This window comes from Canis lupus, chromosome 28, assembly GCF_003254725.2.
Source record: "Canis lupus dingo isolate Sandy chromosome 28, ASM325472v2, whole genome shotgun sequence".
NCBI classification, from domain to species: Eukaryota; Metazoa; Chordata; class Mammalia; order Carnivora; family Canidae; genus Canis; species Canis lupus.
In genome coordinates this window covers 28161675-28185151 of record NC_064270.1, presented here as the reverse complement: position 1 = coordinate 28185151, position 23477 = coordinate 28161675, and the positions used below count along the sequence as shown (strand labels likewise).

Here is a 23477-nt window from a genome sequence, read left to right as displayed (position 1 = left end):
CAGCCCAGCCCAGATGCCCCCACTGCGCAGTGGGCCCGGGGCCCAGCCGCCAGAGTCCCTCCCCAGCCGGCCTGCGCGGCGGAGACTTTGTTTCCTGCGCCTCTGAGGCGGGGACGGGGAGGAGCCGAGGTTTCCAGGGCCTCGCGCAGGCCCGAGCCCCCTTTCTGCCAGGCCCACTTGGCGTGGCTGTCTGCCTGCCACAATCCGCCCCTAGCACAAAAGTGGCCCGGCAGGTTCCGGGCTGCCGCCAACGCTCCCGCTCCAGCTCGGCTCGGCTGCCAGGAGCAGGGCTGGAAGGAGCTGGGGGCACCGGACACCCAGAACGAAAAGCAGAAAGGGGTAACTGTCCCGGGGTCCAAGGCTGCTCCCACCCCCGGAGTTTATGGTGCCTTGAAAAAGCCCGGCCGGCGCCCACAGACCCGATCCTTGGCTGCGGAGGAACAGGACCCCAAGCTAGAAACGCACACGGAGCCCACGTGTACCCCGCAGGAGAACGTGGCTGGAGCACACATGCACTGTACGCTCCGCTTTACTTCCTCAGGGCAACGCATCTGAAAACCCACCCCCAAATCCACTTGGCACAGGGGGGCTACTCAGGAAAGGCCCGCAAGCAATCCACAAGGGAGCAAGATGCAGATCCACTGTAACCCACGCCTCATTCGGGGTAACAGGCGGGCCGTAAGGCAACTCGCATTTGGTTCCACCATGTGCAGGCAAGAACGCAGAACCTGCCCCTCGATGCCCGCAGAGCCCTGCCAGGGGCATCCAGGCCTGGTACCCGTATACCACGCAGGAGTACTCAGACCTGGGGCACACGGCTCCCACGTACCCCAGCCCAAAGGGCTCCCTCCAGTCCCGCATGCGCTCACTGGGAAGGGGACTCAGCCCCAAGACACACGCGCCCCGCCACCCTGCCCGCGCCCTGCGCCCCGCGCCCAGATAGTCATCGTGGGATGGCATCTCGCAAATATTTATATTCCTCAACGCCACGGCAGCCCGCGTCCACATTAGACGCTCTAATCCTGCCACTTTAAATAGATGAATTAATAAAGCAAACGAGCGGCTAATAAGCTGACTGTCCTGCCTTTTTGAGGCGGGGGAAGGACTCGAAAGTGCGCCAAATTTGTTTGCAGTGGATCAAGGCGAGCCGCCTCTGCTTCACTTTCTTTATCTTAATTCCGACTTGAAAAGATATAATTATCTAGTTTGAACAGAGCTGCTATCAAATCCTTCTTTGGGCCGGGAAGGGGGGCGTTGGAGTGGATTGCGGCTCTCTGAGCCGCTCGGTGCAGCCGGAGATAGCGCGTAATGAAGATGTGGAGGCCTGAGATACAAAGGGCATTAACCTCATTAGCATGAAACCTTTTCTTCTTACCATTGTGGGACCCTTTCAGCCGCCTAATCCCCCCTATTTTCAAAGCTTGGTTTGTAATAAAGCTTTTAGTTTTTTTTTTTTCAAAGCTAATAGTATTCTCTGATGATTTTATTGCTGTTACACTACATAGGACGTTTACCAAAAAAAAAAAAAAATCTTCGTCACCTTACCCCTTTCTTTGTACTTAAAAAAAAGTATATAGTTTCTGCAAAATTAAGCCTTTTACTAAGATGGGAAAATTTTTTTTTTCTGGAAAGGCCATTTGGAATTTTGACATGTCTGTGCTCCGTGTTTGAGGCATTCTGGGTTTGGGAAAATGAGTGGAAAGAGAAGGTGACTTGTTTAAGAAAAGGGGAAGACGTACTGTAGCAGTGACTGCAAAGTATTGGGAACAGCCATCCGACAGAGAGCTCTCGCTGTCAAAGCGGTGGGAAAACCAACTTGAGTTTCCAGGATACCCAGGGTAGCACCTGACCCTTTGAGAAGCAAGCCTGGATCTCCCTGGGCAGGTTGCCTCACCCCAGCATCCTCCTGCAACCAAGTGTCCCCCATAATACACACACCTTCCCAGAACAGTCTGCGAGAAAATGTGCCATGGACAGCCAGAGTTCTCCAAAGGAACAGAGACGGAGAAAAAAAAAGAAGAGACAGGCAGAGATAAAGAAAAAAAAAAAAGACAGAAACCAAGAATGAATTCTACTTTAGAAGAGAGGAGGGGAGGAAAAAAAAAAAGAAAGAAAGAAAAATTTCCATAGTGCCCTATAGTCCCCACACGTGCACGGAATGTCTAATCTTAACTTTTCAAGGCAGGATGTTAACAAAGCTTGTATTTTTGCCCTGCATTGTAACTTGGCCTTATCACAGTGTAAAGGGTGGGGAGATTGTCCTAAATTATGTCCAGGCAGCCCCCCTGGATCCGTGGATTAAGAGATTAAAGGAGACCACTGGGCCAGGCCTCCTCTTTCCCCTTCATATTCCTGGTATGATAATTGCTTAAACTGATTTGCACTTTCACAAAAGCTCGCAGGACGCTTTGTAGCTCGAACAGAACAGACGAGGTTTCTCTATCAATGGAAATAAAACTGATTAATGCAGCCTATCAGGATAAGAAGCAAATGAAGCATGCAAAAACAACCTCGTACCCCCAGAAGGGGGAAGGAGGAGGGAAAAAAAGCTAAGTTTCCTCCAAGACTGGTTACAACTTTTTCTTTAAGTTAAAATTAAGAGTTGAAGGTTTCTCGGAATGCTTGCCTTATAAGGCTGCAGAGACCCTTGGGCTTGCCTCCTCACCTCCAGCAGACTGGGGCCTGAGAGAGAGGAAGGTAGGAGGGAGGGAGGGAGGGAAGGAGGAAAGGAAGGAAGGAAGGAAGGAAGGAAGGAAGGAAGGAAGGAAGGAAGGAAGGAAGGAAGGAAGGAAGGAAGGAAGGAGAAGGGAAAGAAGGAGGAATGTAGGGAAAGGAAGGAAGGAAAAGATTGGTGGGAGGTGGGGAGGAGCTTGTACTTTGGGGTTTGAAGTCAGAAGCAGTTTAAAAGTCCCAGGATTCTGATTCTGCTAAGTGCTTCCTCCAATCCTAGGGGAATATCCTTCAACGCAAAACTTACATGTCTGGATTAAAACAACAGACGACGACGATGACAAACTAGAAGTTAAGAGAAGTAAGCATTTTTAACCTGAAATTCAAACCAAACTCCCTCGGGGAGCCTTGCAGTGGGCAAAGATCTGGTTGGAAAACTTTTCTCCCATTCCTTTTCTGAAGGACTTAAGTTTTCCTAATCCTCTCCCTTTTGCACCCTCATCTCCCTTTAAAATGCCCAAGAATCCATCAGTCTGGCCCTTTGTGGGTGAGGAGCCTGGGTTTCTTGAGCCTCATTGGAGAAGGACCACACTCAAATTATAGATACTTAAAAAAAAAAAAAAACTCACTTCAATTTCTCAAAACGACTACTCTGAGGGCATATTGATAAATCTTTATTGACAAAATATTGACATTGACATACTTCTTGGAAGTATATAGTGTGTTAGAATTCTAACAAATTAACACAAAACACAAAAATATTTACATTCTGGTATAGAAGACATTAAGGAAGCATTTGTCACTCTCTTTAGTAAGTCTATGATCTTGGAATAGAAACTCAGTGCTTGAAAACTTGCCGCCATGTCCTTGGCCACACTTAACATCATCCCCGCTAACTACAGTCCTTCAGTTTTTGCAACAGATAGATTTAAAGTTTGGGAATGGCCTTTACAGCGAATGGTTGAATTTGGCCAATCTCTCCAACCACCAAAAGGAGTTTACTTCATGGTTTTAAGCCTTCGGGATGTTAGGAAAAGGGAATGTTCAAGAAATAGAATTAATTTAGGGTTTTTCTTTCCCAGCACAAGTCCTGACTCCTCTCATGGGCACCCTCCCCCGCCACCCCCAGCCCCCCATCCTGCTCCCCATTTCTCTGTAAGAGGACCACTATCGCCGAGCCTACTTCATTTACCTTTCACAATCACTTTGACGTCAGAAGGTATCAAAAAGTGTTTACAGACTGCACATTTCTCAAAAAAATAAATCAAAATAAAAAGCACATAGAACCTGTCTTTAAAAGGAAAAGAAAATTACAATTCATTTTCTGTCTTTAGACACCATTCGCCCAACAACTGCTACATGCAATTCAAGTTTTTGAACAGGTGTGGGATGGGGCTGGATACGGAATTTCGATTGCTATTATTACTGATTATTTTTAAAGATTGGGGGGGGGCGGGAAACTCTGCGAAGTGCAAAAGAAAAGTCCTGTGCCTGGTTGGGGTTTTCTTTTTTAGCATCATTATATCATCATCATTTTTTTTTTTAATCAGGACTGCGATAAACGGAATACCTGCCAATCATCTTGTCTCGCTGGGTTGGTGTTTGACTGGCAGCTTCCCTTGTTCAGAGCGCCTTCGGGCTGTGCCACATTTGGATCTCTCTCTCTCTCTCTCTCTCTCTCACTCTCTCTCTCTCTCCCTCTCTCACTCAGCTGCCTCTTTAGACAAGGGTTGCATGTTGATCAAGAAGCCTCCGTCCTCTGCCATCTCCACGCAGCCTGGGATCAGGACCCTGTGCCCTCGCTGCCCAAAGTCTGCGACGCGCCAACGCTCTCTCCGAATCCCTCTTCCTCTTCTCCGTGCATGTGTGTGCGGTTTTTTGTTTTGTTTTGTTTTGTTTCATAGGGTTTTTTGTTGTTGTTTTTGTTTTGTTTTCCTTCTACCCCTCCTCTCCCTGTCTCTGTTTTGCTCCGTGTTGTCCGTTCAGTGGGGTGCGGTTTATGTCTTTAATCGTCTGAGGTCACGTCTATTTCCTCGGGACTCGCCTGCTTGGTGGCGATCCTCCACCGGTTAATATGGTGCGTCCCTTTTTTCTTTTGTTGCGAATCTGAGCCTTCTTCCTCCAGCTTCTGTCTTTTGAACTTCGTCCTTCGGTTCTGAAACCATACTTTTACCTGTGGCCGAGAGGCAGATGGGGCACGTTAGTTCCTCCACAGCGCCCTCCTCCCGCTCCCTCCTGTGAGCGCGCCTGCGAAAGCCCAGTCCCCCAGCTGTGCATCCAAAGGGTGGGCCTCCCCAAGGCCTCCCTTCTGGGAGCCGAGCCCTTACTGCTGTCAGCTAGGAAGCCTGGCTTTCGTACCCTTTGGGGCCCTGGCAGGGTGCTTCCTCGGGGCCAGGTGGCCCAGGGTGCACAGGGCCCCTGCTCCCTTGCCTTGGAGGGGACTCCCACCTCCTGCTGGGAAGCCAAAGTCTTACAAACCCTGGGAAACCCCTACAACAATAATAAGCAAGGTAAAATAAAAAGAGACAGGTCCCTGACTCCCTGTACCTAGCCAGTGCAGGGAAGACCTCGTTCCCTGCCGCAGCAGCTTTCTTGTGCAAGGCCCAATGTGCTTCCTATTTTGCCTGTTTCCGCAGCATTGCCTAAATATAGCGCCTCCTCTGCAAGGCCTCGGCCTGGGGTAGGCAGTCAGGATTTGCCTGAGCTTCCTCTTCCTTGCCCAGGACTCTTGCAGGTGAGCAGGAGTTGGGGGGTGCAGGAGTACTGGAAGAAGGCGAGGGGATGGTGGGATGCAGAGGCCTGGGGACCAACCCAGCTGTACATTTCCAGCTAGGAAAAGACGCTCAAAAGTGAAAGCTTCTGAAAGACCTTTGGATAAAGAGGAAGTGAGAGAGAAACTAAGAAAGAGGAGAGGAGAGGAGAGAAGAGATGGAGCACCCTCATCCCTCCCTTCCCCCCCCCATCACCCCCAGGACCCACCAGGCCCAGGCTCCCACTCTGGTCACATCACTTCCCAGCAGAGTGGGGCTGGTGGCCTCATCTCCCCAGAGCAGCTGCTAAAGGTCTGGGGAGCAATGATGTGGGGCTGCGCTGCAATCCCCATCACCCCCTGGGAGAGCTGGGCAGCGAGTCCCCACTCAGCCACCAGAGGAGACACCAACGTTGTTGTCCCACCTTCCCACCAGTGTGGTACAGTGAGGGAAAAGCGGGTGACTGCACCTCCCCTGCCCCCAGGCCGTCCAGTCCCCAAAGCAGCAAGCAGCCCAGGCCCCTGAAGCCCTCGCCACTCCCTCCTTTTAGAAGGCCGGCCCAGGTCCCGGCTTGCTCTCCCCAATGCCCCAGTCCCCCAAAGTGCCCCATGAAAAAGCCGAGCTGGAACAAGGCTGAGTTTAATTTGCTTTGAGTTTGCTAATTGAGGGGGAGGACGGTTCATTTCTCCCCGGCGCTCGCCCAAGGCGCGCGTCGGTGCGCTCCGGGCTTGACACGCACACAAAGACTCCAGGCAGCGTGGGCAGCGAGGCGGACAAAGACCACCGCGGCCTCGGCTATCCAGGAGAAATCAGCCGGGCCGCGCCTTGTGCCGGGCCCCGCACCAACCCGCGAGGCCCTCCTCGGTTTTGTCCGGGGGGACGTTTTAAAACAAAAGCCTCGACCTCTTTACGCCTCCCAGGAAAAGTGTTACAACTTAATCTGCCCCAAAACGTTACTGTTTGTCGGGAACTTTGACCCCGCCCTGCAGCTCCACGTACAGTAGCGCCTACTGTAGCCCTAAGCCCCCTCCCCGACCCCAGCAGGCCAGAGCCAGGCCCGCCTCCGAGCCCCCTGGCGCCGCAAGGATCTGTCCCCCGAGGCAGCCCTTCTCCACAGCCTTCAGCTCTGTTTCGTTGATTTAGGGACGCACCTAGGATGTCTGGCCTCTGCCTTCTGATTCTCTGATCCCCTCAAGGGGAGAAACCGGAGCCGCCGGTGTGAACCTTGGGTCTGCAGTGGCACAAAACCCGCGCTTAACCCACTCGGAGACACCTCCAGATTTGAACCTCATGCATCCACTCCGCCACCGCCCCTCACCTCCTGCCTCTCCTTCTTCCAGTACTCAGCCGAGTCCCCAGACTTTAACTGAAAGTGTCACCAAAAGTGCACAGGTGCCTTAGCCAGGAACTGTAAGTCATGCCCAGTGGACAGAAGGAGCTACTCCGCCTGTCTCCCCAGAGCCTGGGGTAGGTCGGCTCCTGCAGTCCCTTGCTGGAGCCCAGGGAAGCCAGGCGCCTCCAAACTTCTACATTATGAACTCCAGCGTGGAGCCAGCTCCCCGGCTCTTCGCCAAAGGCCCTCTCCGAGCTCCGCACTTGTGTGCTAGCTGCGTGGGGCCAGAGTTGTGGGCTGGGTTCGCAGGGTGCACGCCTCGCTCACCTGAGTTTCCGTGAGGCTGAGGCTGTGCGCCAGCTGCTTCCTCTCGGCGCCCACCACGTAGTGGTTCTTCTCGAAGGCGTGTTCCAGCCTCAGAAGCTGGGACGGGGAAAAGGCGGTTCGGATCCGCTTCGGCTTTCGGGCCAGCGCGTTGTGCAAAAGGAAGCTCTCCGGGCTTGTGTCGTTCCCTGCCGGGGACATAGCAGAAGTCCCGTTAGAGGGGGCCGTCCTGGCCCGGGCCTCGCGCTTCTCCCGAGCCGGGCTGGTGGGGCACAGCGCTCGTGGCCTTCGCGCAGCCGATGCGACACGGCCCGTGGGGACCCGGGGGTGCGGGAGGAGGACGACGGCCCAGCCTCCCTGCGCGGAACACCGAGCCTCTACCTGTGCGGCACCCACCCAGCAGCTGCCTGGCGGGCCAAGTCCCCAGGCTCCTGACCTCCGCGGGCTTTGCAGCCGCCCTGGCGCCACGGTCCTCACCACCTCGGTGCCGCGCTCTCCAGGCAGAGGAGGGGCAGCAGATCCAGGCCCGAAACTTTCTCCTCTTTCTAACCCCGGGGAACTTTAACCCTTGGGTGGGGTGGGGGGTGGCCCGCTATCCAGAGTTTTCTCGGGGACTTAATTTTAAATTATTTAAGGCTCTTCCCCTCCAGGAAAGTGCAGCAACCGGGCGCGTGCTTGCGGCCCGGCCGGGACCGAAATTTCGCCGGCGGGTGCGCGGGTTTGCCGGGGCCACCGCGGCCCGAGGACCCGGCTTCCTCACTGCCCCGCTCCAGAGAACTAGCAGACGCGAGCGAAGGGATCGGAACCCGGGGCTGCCGAGCCGCGGGCGCCCTATGGGACTGTCCGCGGTCCCAGAAGATCCCGGCTACTTCGGGCCTGCTGGGGGCACCAAGAGCGAAGCCGGCAGAGAAGGAGGAGAGGAGCCAGAAACTTTGTGGGCAGAGCTAGAGTAGTTTCGGGTTCACTCTGGAGGGTGGCTAATCGATTCGCTAAAAACCCAAAGAAAAACAAACGGACAGTTTAGGCGAGAAGGGAGGCAAATCCGGCCCCAAAATTAGGATGAAAGGTCGTTTTTGTTTTTGTTTTGTTTTGTTTGTAATTGGGGGGTGGAAGTGGCATCTCCCGGATTCTAGGCTCTGGCAGGAACGCAAAGGGTTAATGGATGGACCAGCCACGGAGTATTGATCGGCTGTCGCGGGGAGGAAGGTCTCTTCCCGGTGCTCCGACCGCTAAACTAATTACTCTTCCCCTTTTCTGGAGTTTTAACTTTTCTCCTACCTCCACCCAGAGAAAGAATAAATAAAATTTAAAAAAAATAGCAGGAAGGGAAAACACCCAAAGAGATCTTTTTTGTCCAGCCCGTCTCCCGATCCGGTTCGTTTCTTTTAAAACAAAAACAAAATCAGAAACAAAACCCAGAGCGAACCCGCCTCCCCGCCGCGGGCGCCCCGCGCCGCGTTCGAGCCGCCGAGGTCACTACCCGCGAGGGTTCCAGGGCCCTCCCCGGGCCGACAAAAAAAAGGGGGGAAGAACCCCCTTAGACTTCGCCCTGTGGGCGCGGGGGTCTCCTCGCCGCCCGAAGAGGGTCGGAAGCCGAGAAGTCGCAGGGCTGGGCTCGAAGGCGCGAGGAGTGGGTGACAAACTGGGTCTTGCGCAGGCGACGGCGAACCTGGCGGCCGGGCCGTGGCCGTGCGCCCTCGGCGCGAGGGCAGCCCGGGCGCCGCGGAGGAGGCGGAGAGCCTGGGTGCCCCGCGGGCTCCGGGACTGCGCGGAGGCCGGCGCTCCGGGAAGGCTGCCCAGCCTGTCCCCAACGCGAGGGCGCCCCGGGGACAGCTCCTCCGTCTGCGCCCCCTCTCTAAGGGGTCCAGCGGCCCCAGGCCGGCCCCCCAGCGCGGCCGCAGCTCCGGAGACCGCGGCAGGCGCACCGGGCCCGGCCCCTCGCCGCCCAGCTCCCGCACCGGGGCGCGCGGGCCCGCAAGCTGCAGGCACCTCCTCCCAGGCCTTGCCAAGCGCCCACCCGGCGCAGGCCGAGGGCAGCGCAGGACGCGGCGCGCTGCAGCCCCGCGACGTGGCACGTACCTTGGAAGCGATGGCCCAGATACCGGTAGCGGTGGATGAGCCAGGGGTAGAAGGTGGACGGGTCCCGCTGCTGCGAGGCGAAGAGGGGGTGTGGCGAGTGCGAGGAGGGCAGGGGGTGGGCGGCCAGGGCGTGCGGCGGCGGCACCGGGTGCACGGGCACCGCGGGGTTGGGCGGGTGCGAGACCGCCTCGGCGAACACCAAGTCCGGGTTGGAGTAGACGCCCCTGCCGGCGGCGGCGGCGGCGGCGGCCGAGTGGAAGCCGTTGAGGAACGGGTTTATGGGGCTGGAGTTGGCGTAGCTGAGCGCCGCGGGACGGATGGGGTCCTCGGAGCGCGAGGCGGGCAGGGGACTGTCCTTGGCCACCAGCGACTCGATGGTGAAGCAGCGCTTGGGCGCCGGCTGGAACATGCTGCGCCGAGGAGCGGGCGCCCGAGGCTCCCGGCTCCCGGCGACCGCGGCGCGCTGCCTCCGCCGCCCGCTGCCCGCGGCGAGCACGGACGGGAATTGGGGACTTGTTTGTTTGGGGTGGGGGTGGGGGGAGGAAAGGAAGAAAGAAAGGAAAGGAAAAGGAAAGGAGGGGGGAGGGGGGAGGGAGAGGAGGCAACGCCGAGGATCCCGAGAATCTTGCACCAAACGCGCCCAACCTGGAGAGAGGGGGGAAAAAAATCCTTCCAGAAGAATTTGCAGGCGCGGATTGGGGTAATTTTTTTTTTTTTTTTTTTTTTTTTTTTGGCGAGATGGCGTGGGGGGATCGGAGTTACAGGCAGGGAGGAGGGGGGGGAAAGTTTCTCGGGGGAGGCAAAAAAAAAAGTTTTCTCTCCTCTGCAAAAGGCGGGCAGGGCGCCCTAAGTCCAAGGACAATCCATGGAAGTGTTCGCTTCTTCACAAGTTGTGCAAACGATTTGTTAGTTCATGAGCCTAATTAGTGCGGGGATCACATAAACAGCTTCCTCCGAAGCCTGGTAAATGGCTTGATGATTGGTCGCTATTACTCGCCCTGAGGTGGAAGGGGGGAGACTCTTTAAAGTGCGTCAGAGGGAGGCGAGCGCCTGGGAACCCGGAGGCCTGGATCCCGGCCGAGAGTGGAACGGAGTCGGCGCCGCGGCCTCGGCCGAGCTCCCGCGCCCGCCAGGCCGCCCGCTCGCCGCGCCTTCGCCCCGCGCTCCTGGCCCCGCGCTCCGCGGCGCCCGCTGCGGCTTCGCCTCCTCCTCTTTCGCCTCCTCCTCTTCCTCCGGCCTCCTCTCCTCCTTCTCCTCCTCCTCCTCCTCCTCTTCCTCCTTCTCCTCCTCCTCCTCTCCTTCCTCCTCCTCTTTCCCCACCTCCTCCCCCTCTGCCACCGCCTCCTCCTTCGCCACCACCACTCCCTCCGGGGCACCCCGGTCCCTGCAGAGTCCCCGGCCCGCGCCGCCTCTGCCGCGGCCCCCTGGATCCCGAGCCGGTGGGACGCACGGACGCACGGACGGACCCGCGGGTCCCTGCGCCCAGCTCTCGGCCGCCGCCCCCCGCGGCCCCGCGTCGGGGAAGCGGGGCTCGCCCCCGGAGCCCCGCGAGGGTAAGCAAGGCAGGGGAGGATTCCGGGCGAGGGCTAACGGGGCCGCTCGGCTTCCCCAGTCCCCACCCCCCGGCAGAACGCGGGGCGGTTTCCCAGGTGAGGAGGGCGCCCGGGCTCGGGGGTGGGGGCGGAGGGGGTCCTGCAACCGCGCCTAGCCTTGGGGTCCCAGGGTCGCCGCGTCCGCGATCCTCCACCGGGTTCCTTCGTTTGCAACTTGAGACACGAGTCAGCGACCCTGCCGGGGGGACGCGCTTCCCACCGGCCCCACGGGCTCCCGGCTTCTTTCTCTCTGGGAGGGTGCTCCCCTCCTTCCCCCAAACTGTTCCTTTCTGTAATATGTGGGACCAAGGGGTCCAAGGTCAGGGGAAAGACGGATGTGGTGTTACTCTTATCGTTACGCTGTCGGTATCACTTGCGTTAGTTTTGGCATTATTATTATTGCTGCTGCTGTTGCTGTTGTTGTTGTTTTATTATTATTATTATTATTATTTCTATTATTATTCCGCCATCTGTCGTCCCAGGGGCGGGTTGCTGAGCAGGGCTTGCAGCTAGGGACTGCAGATCGCGTCTCCGGTCCCGGGCCGTGTCCGCATTTTCGAGCTCGCCTTCGGTTTTGGGATGATTTTAGGGCCGAGTTCCCTCGTCCCCATTGGCTCGCGCCGCGGCATAATTATGATCACATCCCCCAGGCTGCTGGCGCTGCTCTCTGTTTATTGGTGGTTAAAGATCTATTATCTATTCATCAGCCGCTTCTTTTTTTTTTCCTTTTTTTTTTTCTTCTTGCCAATTGCATTCTTCCTAAGTGAAGTACCAGCAGGTATTTTGCACGTTTACAATTAATGAGGGAAAAAATCCGGCATCCTTTAAATCTATCACTTAGAGGTCCGTGCCATTTCTCTTAAGGAGGAAGAAATGCCAGTGTTTGGTGACTAGGTTGCCGTGAGACCCAGGAAAAGTCGATTTGGGAGGGGGAAGAAGAGCAAAGTCCTGAGAGGGAGATGGCTACCACCACCAGCTTCATCAGTGGAGGGTCTGGGTCTTTGCACTTAGCCCCCTGCTTGCCCAACCACCCATCTCCCTGCCCTGGGATCTCCCTTGACCCTCTCTGGTTTCATCTGATGTATTTTTATGTTCACATCAATCTCTTGACTTCTTTATTCCAGGCATAATTTGTTTCGGGGTAGGGAGGGAAAACCCTTTAGGAAAACTCTCCAGGCAACAGAAGTTAGAAGTGTGTTTTCTGGGGTTGTCTGGGCACCTGACCTTAACTAGCAGAGATCATCTGCCGCACTCCCCACCACCACCACCAATTTTCCCAGAGCATGCACACATGCACACATTCACACACAAGACAGGTGTGGGCCTTGGCTTTGCCCTCATGCCCTGAGAAACCTGACCCTGTCTCAGACTTCAGACCTCTGACGCCAGCTCTGGGCTGGGGTGGTGGCTGGGTTTTCACCCTTACCAGGTTCCTGTGGTTTTGCTTCGCAGCATCCCCCTATCCTTTTCCCCAGGCCCAAGGATGCAGGGTGTTCAGTCCAGCCTCTTGTAATGGGGTACATTTGGAGATGTACCTGCCTGCCTGTGGCGTGAACCACCGACCTCCTCCAGAAATATCCTCTCCTCCAGAAATATCGTCTCCAGTTCAGAAATCTCTCCCTCAGTTAAGCTGTAGGGACACAAACCCCACCATGCCCAGGCCAGCAGGGAACCTGAAGCCACCTGAAAAGGCAGTTGGCTCTTGCTAGCCAGAAGCCTGGGGGTGGAGGGTAGAGGTCAGCCCTCCATTTCTAAAGCCAGAAAAGGACACCCAATTTAGGTGGGCTTACATCATGGATCCTGGAACCAGGGGGAAAGGTCCTCCTTCTCCTGGGCAGGCTCTCCAGGAAAGACGAGGGTCCGAACTAGGGGCACTTAGAAGCCCTGCCCTGGCTGCAGGGTGGGGAATGACAATTTATTCCACAGTATTCGTGATCTTGGCTAGGGGCATGAGAGTAGATGACCTTGAGGGCAGATGGGTTCCAGTTAGTGTCTGGGAGGTGGAGTGAGGCCGCAGTGGCGTGTGAAACGTAGGGCGTTTGACCTTTTTTAAAAGTCAGAGGCTAGGCGCTCAAGTATTGGTGGTACTCCCTTAAACTCTTTCCTACCTTTGGCTAGAAGCAACCAGAGTGCCGAAGGGAGTGAACCACAGTCTGGAGCCCAGACCCCTCCTCTTCCTGCCGCCGGAGGCAGGAACGTTTAGCCCTGGGGCAAAGGGCCCAGATTGCTTGGAGCCTCCTCTCTGGTCACGGTCACGCAATATCCTCTGCAGGCCACCCGCCTCTTGCAAAGTGCCCAGAGATTTGCCTCAGGGTCTCTTGTGGCGGCAGGTGGGCAAGGGTGGAGGAGCAGCAGGGTCCGTTTCCTCTGGCCCAAGTGCTGGGGGCCCCAAGTCTCACTCAGACCCACAGGAGGGACAAATGAGTTTGAGCCTCGTAGAAGCCGGGGAAGCCAGATAATCTATGCTAATTCATGCGGCCAGAGACCTGAGGAACTCGGGAAGGTTCGAAAGGCGGCCCGACATACAGGAGAATTAACGAGGACAGTAACTCATTAACCAAGACCAGTGGGAGAGGCTCAACAGGGCACTGGACACTCTGATCTGGACTCGGACCCTGGGCCAACTCTACCCCTGCTCCTTGCACCGCGGCTGCCACTTACTTTCCTCGAGCCTTAGGCCTTTGCAGAATCCGGCCCCTCTTTGTTCCCTAGCTGCCCTAGCAGGATGGGGGTTTGGTGAGGTATTGGAGTATGCAGTGAGCCATGAGGGGATTTCTGAGGCTCCCTCTTAGGGCAAGGGGCTCTTTTTCCTACATGCCCCAAACCACCTCAAGTGGGACTCTGTAGATTCAGGAATCTCCACTAAACAGGCAGTGGGACTAAGAGACACAAGATGAAGGTTCGAATCTGAGATGTGTCACTTACTGTCTGATGAGGGATCTGGGGCAGACACCCAACCTCTCCCGACCTCCATCTTGTCATCTGTAAAAATATGGCCAATGCTGCCCCCAAGACAGTGGAGCCTAGAAGTCAGGCTTGTTTTGAAGAGTGATAGAACCCTTCTATTTCTTGATGATGGTGGCAATTACAACTCTAGGAGCATTTTCCAAAACTCATAGAGCTCTACACCATAAAGGGTGAATTTCACTAGATGTTAGACCTTAATGAATCTGCCCCACCCCAAAACAGCAGTCAGATCTGGGTGACCTTGAGCAAATTACCTGACCTCTCCGTGCCTTTCTCTCCTGTGAACTGGAGATAAATAATAGTATCTTGGCCCTTGGGGTTGTTTAAGGAGATAAGCCAAGCAAAGTGCTTAGGCTGTGATTAGCACATCATGAGCTGTAATAAAAGTTAGCTCCTGTTCCTGCGTTGCTGTTATTATTACCTGCCATCTCCAGGGCTTGTTCCTGGGCTTCAAAACTGAACAATATAGTTGTGCAAGCATAAGCCATTGCTGGTCTCACACTCTTGCCACTAGCTTCTCCATGCTCCCCCAAAAGGCCAAGGACTTCCCTGGGCTGGTGCTGAGGTGAGAGAAGCCTGGATTCCTGGCTAGTGGGAGGTATCAAAGGGCAGAAATGTGTGTGTGTGTGTGTGTGTGTGGAGAGGGGAATCTCCCACAGCTCTCTGCCCTGAGTTTCCTCCCTGGGGTGTATTCACCGCCTCCTGCAATTCAGGATAGACGCCCAGGTGCTGCCTGGGATCACTACATTTGCGACCACCTTCTCGAGGAGTCTCGGTTGGTTTTCTTATCCGTGAACAGGAGATAGCATTATCCTAACAGTTGTTGAGGGGTATGTGAGCTAATGTTTGGCGTAGTCACCGTTCGTCAAATATTATTGTTAGGTCATGGCTTGGGGTGGTCCAGCCGGCCTCGTGCACCCCGCGATGTCCAGGGCCCTCCCTGGGAGCCGGTCGGGGGTCCGTGAGCCCTCCAGGAAGCATGAACGTCGGCGAAGGGTGAGCCCCTTCCCCGGAGAGCCCCTTCCCGGGCCCAACACAAGCAAAAGGTACCTGGGGATGGTCAGGGCCTCGGGCTCCGTTAACAACTCCTCCCACCCACCGTGATTCCCAGTAACCCGGCCTCTTCGAACGCGCAGGGAGAGGGTGGGAAGACGAAAAGAATTCATACCTTTAAAAACATGTTTTTTAAAAATTGTTATTAGAGCAAAATCCCTCCCTGGCGTCCTCCCCAGGCTGCTCCCTGGGCCGGGATCCGCGTGCGCGCAGCGGCGCCTAGTGGCGAGGGCCGGAGCGGGCTGCATAGCCGCGGCGCCCTGAGCCCCGCGCGCCCTGGGGAGTGCTGGGGTGCGCCCCACTGCCAAGCTCCTGCGGGGCCCGCCATCAGGGCCGGGAGAGGCGGTCTATGGAGGCTCACTGACTACACAGTAGACAGGACGACGTGGAAATGGGTCCCTCCTCCCTCCATCAGCTCCAGCTCTTGCAATCTCAGCTCCTGGAGGAGTCGGGCTTCTTTCCGAAGAGTGCAAGGAAGGGGGAACGGGTTCAGTTCTCAAAAGGACCAGGAGGGCCGTGATCACCTGGGCCAGGGCGATGGCCAACTACTGCGCAAATGCACCCACAAACCCGTGCCTGAGGTCCCAGATCCCGCTGCCCAACTGCGGTGGTTCAGAGAATGGACCCCTGTTCCCCAGCGCTGGCCCCACGCGCGGTGGAGTCGGAGGAGCTAGGGGCGCGGGGCGCGGCTCTTCCGGCTTCGCGCCCCCTCGTGGGCGGCCAATGATCGCTCGAGACTGGGGTCCTGGTGATTATAGCCCAGGCGGCGATTGGTCATCAGACGAAATTAGGTGGCCCCGCCGGCGCGGGCCGGGTGACAGGCTCCTTCTTCTTGGAGCCCGCGGACCTCCTCTTGTCTCCGGGGCAGGCTAGCCTCTCCGGTGAGGTGAAGCCGTGGCATCCTCGCGGGGGTCTCTGGAAATGCGAGAGGCACTCCCCAGGTAACTGTTCAATGCGTCCACCTGGGGGCCAAGCCCTCACCGCAGTGTCTGGACCCTGGCCTCGGCCTCTGCTGTCCCGGGCGACTGCAGGAAACTGGTGCTGCCCTTCTCTGGATGTTAGCAGGGGCTTGTGAACCCCTGGGGCTCCAGAGATCTATCCAATTTTAGATCTAACATTTCACAGCCAGGAACTCCGCACTGGTTGGAGCTACAGGCAGGACCTGACCCTAGAGATTTACCTCACTCATCAATCCCTCAACACACAGGCTGTCTGGACTCACTACTGAAAGCAAAGAAACAGAATCAGAGGAGATGCCGGTCTCTGTCTCCCTCAGCTGCCTTCAAATGAGTCTAAGGCCAAGCAAAGAAGCGTGAGGGACAGACTTATGGACACAGACTGGCAAGCGGGGGTTAGGAACCACTGGCCTTGCTCTAGGGACTGCTCCGCAGGGGTGGAGATAGTCCTGTCTCTCCTGCACTGCCCCCTCCCTGTGTAGATAGAGTTGTCACACTCCCCTCCTCCCACCCCTATAACTATGTCTCTTTTGGGACTCAAGGGCACCAACTGTTGCCAGGTGCTCCAGGAAACTGGACAAGATGTCCAAAAGGCCACGGGGCCAGCATGGAAGGTGGGGGACACACCTTCTAACTCCTCTACTGCCTTCTTTGGCATCTTTTGCTTTGAGACTCTGCTCTTGCCACCTGTGACCGACCTCGTAAATTGGGGTTCGGTCCTTTTAGGAGCTCCTTGAGATTGTCAGCACTAAGGAACCATCAGACCTGGGGATGGCTTCTGAAACACTGGAGCCCCACCAGACCCTCTTTCAGGAATTTGTGTCTTCTCTCGGTATCTCTCCACTTTTTTTGGACTCTAGGGGCCTGCGGTAGGGCTGAGAAAGGGATCCTGCCATTTGAGGAAAGAGGTAGACTGGAACCTTTCTCTTGAAGGCTGCAGCTCTCCTTGAAACCTGGAGGGGATGCCTGGAAGGTTTAGAAGTTGTAGCATTTAAAAGCCCGTTTTCTCACATTGGTAATCTCAGTGAACTTCAGAATCTGATGTGGAAGGAGCCATAATACCCGTTTTCCAGATAAGAAAACTGAGGCTCAGCGCAGCTCTGGTGGCTCAGCGGTTTAGCACTACCTTCAGCCCAGGGTGTGATCCGGAGGTCCCTGGATCGAGTCCCACATCAGGCTCCCTGCATGGAGCCTGCTTCTCCCTCTGCCTGTGTGTGTCTCTCTCTCTGTGTCTCTTATAAATAAATAAAATCTTTAAAAAAAAAAAGAAAGAAAGAAAGAAAAGAAAACTGAGGCTCAAAGAGGTGACACAAAGCATTCTCACCTCCTAGCCGACCATGCTGTGGCCCTTCCAAGAGGGGCCCTGGGACCGACCCGTCCACCCCCACCCCCCAGTGTTGCCAGACACCTACATTCAAGCCAATGAGAAAAGAAAGCGAAGAGCCCCACCCCCACCCCCGCTGGCAGACCGGGGGCGCCCCAACCGTGGCGGCAGGGAGGTTCATCCAGGCTCCAGTTGGCGGAACTCTGGCGCCTGCCTGGAAGCCACTTGCCCACCGTTGTCATCCAGGCCACCTTTTCAGGCCTCGCCCCCACACCCTCTTTCTCTTTCCCTGGTCCCTTCCGGCGATCCAAGCTCAGGGCCGACATCCGCCTCACTGCAGCCGGGGAGCCGGCGAGCTGTCAGGGCAACGCTGGTGGCCCGGCGGCGGCGGAGACTCCGTGCGCCCCGCACCCTGGGGTGGCTCTCGTGGGGGACTCGGAGAGGCCCTGCGCCTACAGAGCAGCGCCTGCGGTCGGAAAGGGCAGAGCGTGGTCCTAGCTCCCCTCCCAGGCAGCAGGGCGGCCTGAAGGCCCCTCATCCAGCTACCCCTGCCTCCCTAGCTCCTCCGGCGAGCGCGGACCCGGCTAGGGGACAGAAGAGTGCCCAGGGACAGGGAGCTTCCGAGGAGGCCCGCAGAGACGGCCTCCCCCCACCCAGCCCGGGTCCTGATGAGACCCACTCCTGGAGCCTGGGCCCCCGCGGCCTTTAATTACAGGCGGCGGCCAGGCTGCCCCCAGGACTGGTGGGAGGGAGCCCCTCCAGCTGGGGCCCCGCAGCTGCACCCCTGCCCACCACATTCACATTCCGGGACTCCTAGCGCCCGGGGGTTGGACGCATCGGGCCCGGCTCCCCCGTTTGCGTCCGCTCCGCGTCCGAGCGCGGGGACCGGCTGTGCGCCCAGCATCCGCGCCGCCGGGTGGCCAGCCAGCCCCTGGCGGCAGGCGGAGTGGCGCCCGAGGGGACCTCCGGGGCGGGCTCCGGGGCCTCCGCGCGGGGTCCGCCCGTCTGCCCCACCCGGGCGGGGACGGGGAGAGGCCGGAGCGCAGCCGCCCTCCGCTTAGCCGGCCGCCCGCGGCTCGCCGGGAGCAGCGCAACAAAGGGTGGCATCGCGGCGGCGCGGGCAGGGACCTCATTGGTTCAATATTAGCTTTTCATTCCAGTCTATTGTGCCCATCTGAGATAATATTGACTCTGAGGTGAGAGCCCACAGACGACAGAGCTTGCCTGACGCTCCGCGGCAGGGCGCTCGAAGGGAAGAGAATCAGAAATGGAAAGTTAAAGGGACGGCAAACAGAAGCCGCCGGCGCCGCGGCGCGCCCCGGGACGGAGGACAAGCCCGCAGCCGGGCGCTCTCCGCGGCGCGCCCCGGGCCTCCGACCCCGGAGCCGGGGTTCGGGAGGCCGCGCCTGGGGCCCGGCCCGCCCTGGGGAGAGCGCTGCGCCTTCCCACCAGAACCACCCTCGCTTAGCACACGCTCCCACCTCCCAGACGCTGGATTTTGAGGTGCCGCCTCTAGGTAACTGGAGAAAAACTGGCTCCCATTCACACGGCTTTGGCTTGCCAGGAAGCCAACGTCGGCCTGTAAGATATTTTCCCCTTTTAAAAGATGTAACTCTTCAGGGTAAACTTCTCTGTCAAAGCGTTTCTCCTATTTCTCCGGCATGAGAAGAGTAAACACTCGCAGCAATTATCATTAAGCTGCATTACTTGGAAGTGCGCGGTTAATATCAAATTTCTAACTGTGCGTTTTGCTTTGCTTTGAATCGTCTCCTTGCAGCCCATCCACGGGTTTCTTAGCTGCCTTTCTGACCGCAGCTTTAAAGGGCCTCCGAAACGTCAAGTCTTGCATATAAAGATTCGTTTCAATTTCCAAATTGCCTCTAAATGCCGACATTCGAAAATGGCACTTTAAGTTCTTACGTGTCTGAGACAGAACACTTAGGTTGACGCTGGGGGGACCGAATGCCAAGTGCTCAGGGCTTTCAGGCGACGTAAGGAAGGATGCCCTAGGGTCTCATTTACGAAATTTGTGTCGCCCCACCCCCCTCATTGGAGACTGACCTCTATAAGAGATAATCTGTTAACTCCATTACTCCAATAAGGAGCTAGTCATCTGAAATCTTTATGTCCACCCCAAGACACGTGGGCTGGTGGGGAACTGGGATGCGGCAAAGACTGGGGCTGGTGCCACCAGCATCCAGAACCATTGTACACCTGCCTCCTTCTCAGGCTTCCTGGGGGCTCTGGGATATTTCAGAGGAGGACATTCTGTTTAATCTATGTGACCCATCATGTATTACATTGTATCTGGTCCGTTTGGATTATGCATCATTCCTATTATTATATATAATATATAAATCATGTGCTATATATTACATATTATTTAACATAACATGGATTATATGGTTTCATCATATTACATGCTGTTTGACGTATATTTAACATCTAGTTCTTATGTTACATTATATTACTTATTAACGTGTGTTTAATTACACAGTATGTATTGTATGCTGTATACAGTTCTGGATGTATAGGCACATATACATACATTTATTATATATGTGTCGTGTGTGCAAAAAGTACTTGGGGGAGCCTTATAATCTCCCTGAAAGCGTATATTTGATTGTTTAATGCAACGTTACAGAGTTCTGATCGAAACCACCTTGACGCCAGCTCTGTCTTTATGACAAATACCCGGGGGTCCAATTTTGGCCCTGGGGACGGGAGGGAGGACGGTCCCTCTCTGGAGCGCGCTTTTCCAAACGCCCCGTTCCCCCGGGGGACGGAGGAGACTGACGTTCTGGACCTTGCATTTGCGTGGCGGTGGCTGTTTTGGTTTTGAGAGAGGCCGTTTAGAGGCTCGGACGGTCCCTAACCTGATGTCATGAATTAAAAATGAATTTGGGGAGTGCGGCAGATGCTCCGCCGAGGCCTGGCGGAGGTTCGGGGCTGCAGACGCCGCAGCGGCGGGCTCGGGCCTCGCGGGGGGTGCGGCGGCGCGGGGCGCTCTGGCTCCGGCGGGTCCCGGCCTCGGCCGCCTGCGGGCCGCCGCCCTCCGGGGCCCGCGCTCCGAGCAGCTGCCCGGGGCCCGAGCGCCCGCCCGGCCGGTGCTGCCCGCGGCCGCCCGCTTCTTCTAGGGGCCGGGGTGAGCGGGAGTCGCCAGCTCCCGCAGGACGGCGGCGGCGGCGTGGGCCGGGGACAACCGGGTCGGGCATCTCACAGGTCGCACGCGTGCGCCCCTGGAAGAGGCAGGAACCGCACCCGAGCCCCCACGTCGTGGTGGGAGGGGGCGCGGACAGAAAGGAAAGGAAGAGACTGTGGAAGCCAGGTATGGCCAAGACAGCTTCAGACCTGAGAAACGCCCGAACTTTCCAGCTGGGGAAGCGGCAGGCGGCTCCTTCCACTCCCAGGCCTGGGAGTCCGGGAGAGGGGCTGGGTTGGGTTGGGGTGTGGGGGGAGCAAGAAGACCTAGCGGCCAGACGGAGGTTCCGAGGCTGCCAAGGTGCGTGGGCCATTTCTTAAAAAGAGCCCCCACCCCCACCCCCAATGGCTACCTGGTCTTGTGAAATAAAGCAGTGAAAGTTGTAATCACACACACACACACACACACACACACAGCTCACCAAGAGATTTGGGTTTCCCATTTCCAACAAAAACCTGAGCTCTGGGAGACCGAGCCCAACTCTGATCTGGGTCCAATCCCCAGCCTTCGGGAAAGATTTTGGTGGAAGTCACAGGGGTGGAAGATTGCAGGTTGGGGCCTCCCTGCTCGGTCCCTGGGGGGGCTCCTAGGACGAGCTGGGGACTGGGAGTGGGAGAAAGTCTTCATGTTGCTAAAAATAAAACAGCCGACCTTCCCCCTCCCCAGTGGTTGCAGTCTCCAGGCCTGGCTGCATGGCGAGGCGTCTGAACACGCAGGGGATGCCAAGCCTTCCAGATGAAGAGTGGATCACAGTGCCAACCATGTGGACGTGGATCTCCCCCAGATGGGCTTCAGCACATCTGGCCCATCTGTAGCATTTTCTCCATCCAGGTGATCCATCTTGCCTCTGCCCAGCGTGGTGGAAAACTTGATTCTCATTGTGTAAGCATGAGAGTTCCATATTTCTGCCCCTTGCTCTGAGCCCTGCTGACTGATTCAAGGGGCAGCTGCTCAGGTGTGCTGGGAACAAGATAGGGTCTATTTCATTGCTCATTTGCTGCGGGGGCATCTTGCATGAGAAAGTCCACTTCTATCACTGATGGCACCTGTATAGATGCTGTGCTACGCATCCATTACAAGGTTCTATCTTATCCAGTCTTCTCAGAAATTCATGGAAATATCAGTCTATTCCCACTCTCCAGATGTGAAAACTGAGACTTCAAAAGAAAGGGATTCACCCCCAAGATCACACACACACACACACACACACACACACACACAGTTAGTTAGTAAATGAAGGGGTTTGGATTCTAACCCAGGGCTGTGTGATTCCAACAATTTGTCCTCCTCCCCCTAGCCCCTGCATCCTAACATAATGCTCCTCTTCTCCCCAGTGAGGAAATCAGGATAACACTTTGTGAGAAAAGGGAGAACACTTTGCTCCGAGTCCCCCAGTAAGTGAATTATCACAAAATACAGATCCTAGATCCCACATTCTCTCCAGAGCATTTATTCCAGATCTGGAACAGACAAGAGAGATGGCATATGGGTAGCATATATGGCTTGCAGACAGCCTGCTCACACCTTGCTTCAGCCACCTTCCCACATGCCCAGCGAGGTGGATACTGCTGTTACTAGCCAGTTAGAGAGGCTCAGTGAAGTTGAACAACGTGTTCACTGCCCAGGCAGTTCACGCAGAGCCCTGGCACTGGCCCGGGCCAGCCCATTCCAAGCCTCCCAGCTCCGCACACCACATATGGGACCATTTAACCAACAGAGTCAGGCCTTGCATTCTGTTGTGAAATTGCTAGGTTGTTTTCTCTTTAAGTGTTCCTGCAAATATTATTTGGGGGATTCAAAACTTTCTCTTCATTTATGCCTCTCTTGTACTCATTCCTTCTCCATGTGTGTACCCGGCTGTGTCACAGAGCCATCAAAGAAACAAAACAGGGAATTGCTTCTTGCCTGTGTTCAATGATATTCAGAGATGACCATGTATAGATTTTACCTACACTTATATATTTTGCTCTATAATCATTTGCCCTATGCTCATCACTGAAGCTCAGATGTATCATAAAAATTCAAATTTACGTATGTGTGTATTTTTCATGATTTTAATGGAATTTTTAAACCTTGCTTTAGACAGTGTTTCCTATTTGCTAAGATCCAAAGGGAAGAGTTTAAAGGAGGAATCTTTTGGTCAACTGATTCCGTATCCAAAAGCATAACCAAGAATCCAGACAGGAAATTACTTGAGAGGTCTCTAACCTGGAGGGGATGTACCAAGTACCCTGCCACCAGGAAGAGCCTTGCCAGGGAATGGCATAAGCCTGCAGACAGCCAGGGCTCCATCTCCATGCCCATCTGAACCTCACTTCTGCACTTCTCCAGGAGCCATGTCCTTCCATTCCATGGAAGAGCTTTGTCTCATTATTTATTATAAAATTACATGAATATTTTCATACAAGAACAGAATGTGTGAAGAAGTAAATAAGAGCACTTGAATTTCCCCTAGCCAGAGGCCACCACTGTCAAACATTTGGGGATGTTAACTTTTGACACCTTGAAAAAGAAAAGAAATTTGATTATGTCTACACATTTTCATTATTGCTGTTCCAGTAAATAAAGAAAGAAAAGAAACACGCCATGTAGTTCTGTTTTTATGAAATGCATAACTGGATGTAGAAGTCAGAACAGTGGTTGCCTCTGGCAGAGGTCTGGGTACAAAGAGGCACAAGGAAACTTTGAGGGGTGTTAGATATGTCCTCTTTCTTGACTTGGGTGATGGTAACATGTATGTATATAATTGCCAGAACTCATTGAACTTAAGACTTGTGGACTTTACTATAGAATTTTATACCTCAATAAAGAAAAAAGAAAGAAAAGGAAGAATCTTGGGCAAATATCATAGCCAAAGACCAAGCTGGGGAGGTAAAGGAAAAAAAGCATAAGATGCTCAGCTAAGACATACCATACACAGAACCTGGACCTTTACAGAAAGGGATACCAGACTTGGCCCCATAAAGCAGCCGCCCCCAGCAGCCCCCTTTTGCAGGCCCACGGCTAAATCCAAGAGGACCGGATCCTTAACAGGGTAAGCAATCTTAAGATCTTGCTGGGACCCACCATCTACCAAACTCTCTCTTCTTTGATGCTGTTTCTCCTCCATGTTTGTAGTCAGGAACTGCATTTCCTGATAGAGGCCTGGTGTCCCTTGGATCCTAACAAGAATCTGTGCTGAGTCAGGAAGGAAGCTGGAAGGCCTAAAGTTTCAAATAGATTATGTT

The 23477-nt window shown here is 55.5% G+C and overlaps 2 protein-coding genes across 3 annotated transcripts; one reads left to right on the top strand and one right to left on the bottom strand.

The window, feature by feature from the left end:
- Positions 1-3323: 3323 nt before the first annotated feature.
- On the bottom strand, positions 3324-10392 carry EMX2 (empty spiracles homeobox 2). 2 transcript variants are annotated; one of them, XM_025467371.3, is made up of 3 exons: positions 9157-10305; positions 7081-7265; positions 3324-4843 (listed from the first exon to the last, which is right to left on the bottom strand). In XM_025467371.3, the coding sequence occupies exons 1-3, from the start codon at positions 9563-9565 to the stop codon at positions 4676-4678; spliced, it is 762 nt and encodes a 253-aa protein (XP_025323156.1). In that variant the 5' UTR covers positions 9566-10305; the 3' UTR covers positions 3324-4675. The 2 variants fall into 2 exon arrangements, with proteins under 2 accessions (XP_025323156.1, XP_025323157.1); XM_025467372.3 differs by lacking the exon at positions 7081-7265 and having other exon boundaries at positions 4740-4843; positions 9157-10392.
- On the top strand, positions 9564-22284 carry LOC112672560 (putative protein TPRXL). Its single transcript, XM_049103210.1, has 3 exons — positions 9564-9671; positions 10160-10709; positions 20917-22284. The coding sequence occupies exons 1-3, from the start codon at positions 9564-9566 to the stop codon at positions 21063-21065; spliced, it is 807 nt and encodes a 268-aa protein (XP_048959167.1). The 3' UTR covers positions 21066-22284.
- Positions 22285-23477: the final 1193 nt, after the last annotated feature.